We start from the raw sequence: 6396 nt of genomic DNA, 5'->3' as shown, positions 1-6396 counted from the left end.
CTTACTTTGGCCCATATGAGGATTGGAATATTATTGGTCTAAAGATTAAAATATGTCTTTAGCAAAGGGCCGGTCTAATTAGCCGATCTTATAGCTTAAGTTGTTTTTAGGCACCCAACGGGTTTGACATCTCATTGTCATGTTTTATTGAAAGTTTATAGCTGCTGTGTGAGTGTGTAAAGAAAAATAAAGCTGAGGAGAGAGAGAAAGGGGAGAACCAGAGAGGCTGTGTGTTACACGCCATTGAAATGCAAATATCATTGAAGAACAAGGAGTGGTTCTGTGTGTATGAGCGTGTATGGTGTGTGTGTGTGTGTGTGTGTGTGTGTGTGTGTGTGTTCCCTGTATGTGCATGCAGCGGGGAAGCAGTGGGAGAGGAGGGGCGCAAATTGGACAAGTTTGGGGGAGAAGAGACTTTAGAAAACAGCCACACACGCACTCACGGCAGCTTCATGTGACACGGTGCAGACCCGCGGATATCCCATACCTACGACCTCTTTTTTATTTTAACATACTTTCAACACATGCTATATTTGAAACTACAGTTTTGTATACTCCAGACCTTACCGGCTTTGCGCGACTTTTGAATTTTTTGAATGGTTGGATGGTTGCAGGAGCGCGTCCAAGTGCGCAAAAACGTGCCTGGTGCCATTTAATCGACTGATGCCCCCCTCTCTCTCTCTTTCTGTCTCGCCGTGAATCATGTCACGCCGGAAGCAGAAGCGACCCCAGCAGCTCGTTAACGCGGATCCGGGGGGCACAAGGCTGCTATCTCACGGTGAGAAAACAATTTTTTATGTGTGTGTGTTTTTTTTCTTTCTTTCTTAAATTCCATGCGACCAGGTGAAAGCGAGAAGGCAACAGGTCTGCAACACACAATGCTGCTCATCAATGGATGTGATTATGGAACAACATTGTTTGTAAACTAGTCTCCAAACTTTACAAAAGCGAAATTTTGGGTGTTTGTGCGTGGGCTCCATTTGTTATCTCAATTGGAATATATATATTTTCGTATTGATTTGGATGTGCATGCCTACATCCCTGATTTAACACCTGATTTAATAGACTAGAAAGTTTAAGGTCTAAGTTTGTCAACTCAAGAAACCCCTCCTGCTTAGTCACTCGCTGTAATGGGCCCCACTAAATGGAGGCCTAAGGCACTTTGGTCGGGGCCAATAAACTTGTCCCTGTGAACTGAATAGAGTAGGATTAACTAACATACATCTGTGGCCATTTTCCTGCGCTGTTCGTCCTCTAGGAAACCAACAGGCTGCTCAGTGCTGACTGCTGGAGGTCTTTGATTAGTATAGAGCACTCTCTTATTTGTTAACAATAAGGTGCATGGGTGGGGGGAAGGGAAGGGAGTGTTTTTGGTAAAGATTAATCTTCCACCCTTCCATTCTCTTCTTCTTTTGCTCTCCCTCCATGCTTCTCTCCCTTATGTTCCCCTCTTCCCTCATTTTCCACCCTCTCAATACTTCCCTCCCCTTACTCTCTCCCTCTTTCTCGCCCCAGTCCTATTGACTGTATACTCCTACACAGTTGGGGGTTCAAATGGATAAAAAAAAGTGTGTGTGTGTGTGTGGGGGGGGGGGGGGGGGGGGGATGCACTCACACTTCAACTGTGTTGCAATGGGCTTGCATATAACTTCAAGTGCTTGCACCTAAGATTCTCTGCAGGTAGACTTCCACAAGGGAAAGTTGAAGTTTAGATGAGGAATTATTCCTGCATTCCCCGCAGGTTCAGGTCTATTTAAAAGCTGCAAGAAGGGAATTTCGGTGAGGTACAGTCATTCATTCCATCACTATGTCTCTCCAGGAGGGAATAGTTAGTTTGTCTCTCCATTGTTGCTACCCTCCCCCCTTCTTTTTCTTTTTACTCTTTCTCACTCCATGCTCAAGATTCTGAAAGAATTTGACCCCTGAGCTGCATAGGTCAGATCAGTTGACCAATCAGAGTGTCCGGACAGTGCCCAGAACCCTTAGCGTGGCCTGACCCTTGACCTCCACTGTGACGTAAGGGGGGAAGGGTGAATAGGGAGATGAAAGACGTAACTGCTGGTGGGAGGGGGTGGGTTAAGAGGGGTTATGGGTTGTCCTGGTGATGTCCATTGTCCTCTAAAATGTGTTGTCATAGCAGCAAGGTGGTCTGTAAGCTTTTTTGTGTGTGCAAGACGTTTGAGGAGTTTTGCTCCGGAGAGCACAGATTGAGACAAGACATCACAAAGACTCATAGACTGCAGAGTTTCTTCGTCTTGTTTGTTTGCTTGTTCAAGGCCATTTCCGACCAGGCATTTCTTTTGAAGTTGCAATAGGACCTTTTGGTATGCATACAAATTTGCAAAGATAAACAATAACTAGAAGCAATGAAATAAACATGCTCTGTAACCAAAGAAGAATGTTTTAATGAATTTACATACCTGAACATCCGGATTGATATTTATGGTTTCGTATTGCATAATAATGCTCCTGCATAGAAACCCTAACCCTAACCCTACAATGTTAATTTTGATGAATAATTTTATATGAAGGTCTCAATCTGCCTCTGTTTTTTTCTGTCAATCATCAGATGACCACTTAGGCGTGAAGTCACCATCCACATCTCTTGGCTCAGAGATTACCTCATCAGGGTCCTCCTCCTCATCCCCCACCTCTCTCCAAGACTGCCAGCCGCCCCTGGCCCCTCGCCCATCCCCCGGTGGGCTCCACGCGCCCTCCTTACCCAGCGAGAGCTCGCCTCCTCCCCACTGGCCCAGTCACATCGCCCCCTTCACCACCTCCCTCCCCAACACCCACTCTTCCCTCTCCCCAGACTTCCCTCACCCCTCGCTGTCCTCCCAGACCCACTCGCCTCCTCCCCTGGGTCAAACCTCAGGCTCCCACACCCTCTCTCACCAAGGCAACTCTCACTCCACCATGACCTCCCCGCAGATGGGCAGCTCGGCTACCGCCACTACCTCCTCCTCCTCTTCCTCCACCTCCTCTTCTCAGTGTGTGCCGCCTCACCGCGACAGCTCCAGTCCAGGTCAGCAGCAGTCCTCCAGCTCCCCGGGGCAGCAGGGACAGATCCAGGTGCCTCCAACGCTGGCAGTACTCCTCGAGGAACTGAGGGTTTTACAGCAGAGGCAAATCCACCAGATGCAGATGACAGAGGAGATCTGTAGGCATGTCCTGCGGCTTGGAGGGGCTGTTTTTGGCCAAGATAATAACCCACGGGCCAGTGGTGCGGAGAGCCACCAGAAATCCAGTGGAGCAAGGTCTTCCTCACCAACACACCCCTCACCTGCCACTCCAGCAACCTCAGCCTCATCACTCTTGACTGGCCTTCCATCTTCTCTCTTCCCACAGACGTCTGTGTCCAAATCCAGCATTTCACACACCAACGGAGGCAGAGCCCCACCCTCCTCTGCCGCTTCTTCGTTATCCTCCTCTTCTTCCTCTATTTCGTCCACTATCAGCTCCTCTGTTGCCTCTCTACACCCTCTCTCCTTGTCACTGGGCCTACCGCCACGCTACCTCCACGAAAAATCCTCCAACACCTCCCCGTTTGGTCACAGCAACGGCATCAGTTTCCCTACTCCTCCCCTCCCTTCCGCCAGCCATTCCCAGGACCTCCAGCCCAGCTCCTCCCTGGGCTCCGCCTCCTCATCGGGGCGTCCTCAGCATGCCTGCCGGTTTTGCGGGAAGGTCTTGAGCAGCGATTCATCTCTCCAGATCCATCTGAGGTCACATACAGGTGAAAGGCCCTACCAGTGTCCGGTCTGCCTCAGCCGTTTCACAACTCGAGGGAACCTTAAAGCCCACTTCCTGCGTCACAGAGAGCAGAACCCAGAGCTTTCCCTCTCCCTGCTGCCGCCGGCGCTGTCGGAGCAGACCCAGCCCGGCTCGGCATCGGGTGCCACCCAGAGAAGGAGGAAACGACGTGCAGAGGATGACGAGCCGTTTAACGGGGTGAAAGGAAGCATTCCCGGGATGACAGAGAACATGGCTTTAGGATTCCTGTCTGGTGCGTCCACTCGCCCCTCCCCTTCATCTCTACCTCTGCCTCCCTCTGTGGACATGGCGCTGCTGTCCACAGCCCATTCGCTACTACAGTTGAACCGAGCCTCAGCTGCAGCTGCGGTCAGCGCATCTAGTACTGTACTGCCTTCTTCCTCCTCATCCGCCTCTTCCTCCTCATCTATGGGCAGCCAGTTCAAAGGAGCAAAGCAGCAGCGTTTTGATGAGAACACACCTCCGCACTCCGCCCTCCATGCAAGCTCCCCATACTCCCAACTGGCCCACCTACCTAAAATTCTCTTTCCTGGAGGTACCTCCCCTCACCACCTTGCGCTTCTCCGGCCCCCAGCTCACCCATCCGCCTCCCACCTCACCTCCCCTCACCAGCTCCCCTTCCCCTTCCCACCTTTCCCTAAACCGTCAACCTCCTCCCCCTCCTCTTCCTCTGCCTCCTCTACCCAGACCTCAGACACCTCCAAGTTACAGCGGCTGGTACAGAAGCTTGAAAAGCAGCCACAGGGAGGATCCTCTTCTCCCTCCACCTCCTCACAAACTCCAGCTGACGCCTCTGCCAATGGGGACACACACGGCCACGACTTAACCACCACCTCCAGTGCTTATCGCAGGGAAATGTTAGCTGCTCTCGGCCTGGGCCCCAGTGCCAACGCTGGGGGACTGTTGAGCAGCCAGGGAGTCTCTGGTTCCGCCACCACCACCACCCTGGCTGCTAATCAATGTGGGGTGTGCCTGCGTGTCCTCAGCTGCCCTCGAGCCTTGCGTTTGCACCAGGCCACACATCTGGGAGAGCGCCCGTTCCCATGTAAGCTATGCGGTCGTTCCTTCTCCACCAAGGGCAGCCTTAGGGCCCACCTGGCCACCCACCGCGCTCGTCCGCCCAACGCTCGGGCCCAGAACTCCTGCCCACTGTGCCCACGCAAGTTTACCAATGCCCTGGTTCTCCAGCACCACATCCGCCTGCACCTTGGAGGGCAAATACCGCCAGATGACGACCTGCCTCCTGAAGATGCCACCGAAATGGAACATGCGAGCCTCACTGATGGGGATAACGAGTCTTTTAGCTCCCCATCCAAACACCAACTCCTCCCCCTGGCCTTAACAACGGGCAGCAGCTCCAAATCTCCAATGAGTGTCTTCGACTCAGGGTCCACTTCTAAGCAATCCACAGCTGCTGATCCAACCTCTGTGAAGATGGAGGAATCTGAGGCCTCCACACCCAGTATTAGCCCACCCCTGACCCATAATCCTCCCTCAGCGGGAGCCGAGGACCCCCTGCGTCTGGGAGACAACGCCCTAGCTGATGATAGCCCCATGAATGGCTCCATGTACTCTGAGGAGGACACCCACGCTGACCTGGGCAGCACCAGCCCTTACAAAGCACCTTCAGCTAGTTCACATTCAGCTGTAGCCAGTGGGGAAGCAGAGGAGGAGGACACGCCTCTGTCCCTCTGTGTTTTGAAGCCTGGGGTGGATAGTGATAAGATGCAGAGTGCGGTTAGTAATGATGCCTCATTGTCTACAGAGAATCAAGCTTGCTCCACAGATGAGCTCACCCCTAGTCCCGAATCTACCCCAAAATCCCCAGCCGCCAATCCCTTACCTGCCCTCACCCCTCCTGCCAGTCCCAAAGCCATCCCAGAAGCAGAAGAGGCTTCTAGCCGCAAACCGCGGGAGCCCGAGAGAGACACTGCCCAAAGTAAAGGGGAGAGCGAGACCACCACGCCCAGAGAGGCTTTACTGGCGCTGGATCCAGAGCCGGAGAAGGAGACTCCCACGGAGGAGGGTGATGCCACATCAGAAAAGCCTTCAGAGGACCCAGAGCCCGCTCATCCAGCACCAGCACCGCACACCCAGCCTCCTCGCCCCGACAAACCCTACAGCTGCTCCCAGTGCGGAAAGGCTTACGCCAGCCGCAGTGGACTTAAGGTAAGATTAAAAGGAATATAATGGGAATAGTTTCATGATATCTGAGGATTAAGATGGTAGATCAGTGGTTAGATCAGTGCTTATACATTGTTATGTGAAGGAGAGATTTCATCATTCTGAACTCGGTAGTAAATGTATTGATTATTCACCAAGATGATTGTGCTGTGTCTCCCATCAACAGGGACACATGAAAACGCACCCCGGAGCAGCGACCAACACCCCCTCCAAGGTTCAAACCAATGACACTGACACTATGGAGGATCGCAGTTCACAGTCAGCCAATAAGAACCCAGGAGAGCAGGATGAAAAGCAGGGATTGGCTAAATCCCCTGAGAAAGGTGACAGCCTAGATCCTCTACCAATCAGTGTTGGTTCTAGTGTGGAAGGTGAGAAGCCTATGGACACTACTGTGTAGAAATTTAGTATGATTGGCTCAAAGGCCTCAGTCAGTTT

The 6396-nt window shown here is 52.3% G+C and overlaps 1 protein-coding gene across 1 annotated transcript; it reads left to right on the top strand.

The window, feature by feature from the left end:
- Positions 1 to 702: 702 nt before the first annotated feature.
- On the top strand, positions 703 to 6358 carry LOC139643107 (sal-like protein 2). The gene is made up of 3 exons (XM_071518269.1): positions 703 to 778; positions 2570 to 5943; positions 6125 to 6358. Exons 1-3 carry the CDS (start codon positions 703 to 705, stop codon positions 6356 to 6358), a joined length of 3684 nt encoding a protein of 1227 aa, XP_071374370.1.
- Positions 6359 to 6396: the final 38 nt, after the last annotated feature.

Source organism: Centroberyx affinis, unplaced genomic scaffold (genome assembly GCF_046629955.1).
Source record: "Centroberyx affinis isolate AG114_WGS23_722 - 3 ecotype Tasmania unplaced genomic scaffold, CSIRO-AGI_Caff_v1 ptg000562l_1, whole genome shotgun sequence".
In the NCBI taxonomy this organism is placed as follows: Eukaryota; Metazoa; Chordata; class Actinopteri; order Beryciformes; family Berycidae; genus Centroberyx; species Centroberyx affinis.
This window is presented reverse-complemented; position numbering and strand designations above follow the sequence as displayed.

What these genes read in the sequence shown, in the direction of transcription:
- LOC139643107 (XM_071518269.1), top strand. Translation starts at nt 703, where the DNA reads ATGTCACGCCGGAAGCAGAAGCGACCCCAGCAGCTCGTTAACGCGGAT. An exon ending in CACAAGGCTGCTATCTCACG is followed by an intron (nt 779 to 2,569) that starts GTGAGAAAACAA and finishes GTCAATCATCAG; the next exon opens with ATGACCACTTAGGCGTGAAG. An exon ending in CCAGCCGCAGTGGACTTAAG is followed by an intron (nt 5,944 to 6,124) that starts GTAAGATTAAAA and finishes TCCCATCAACAG; the next exon opens with GGACACATGAAAACGCACCC.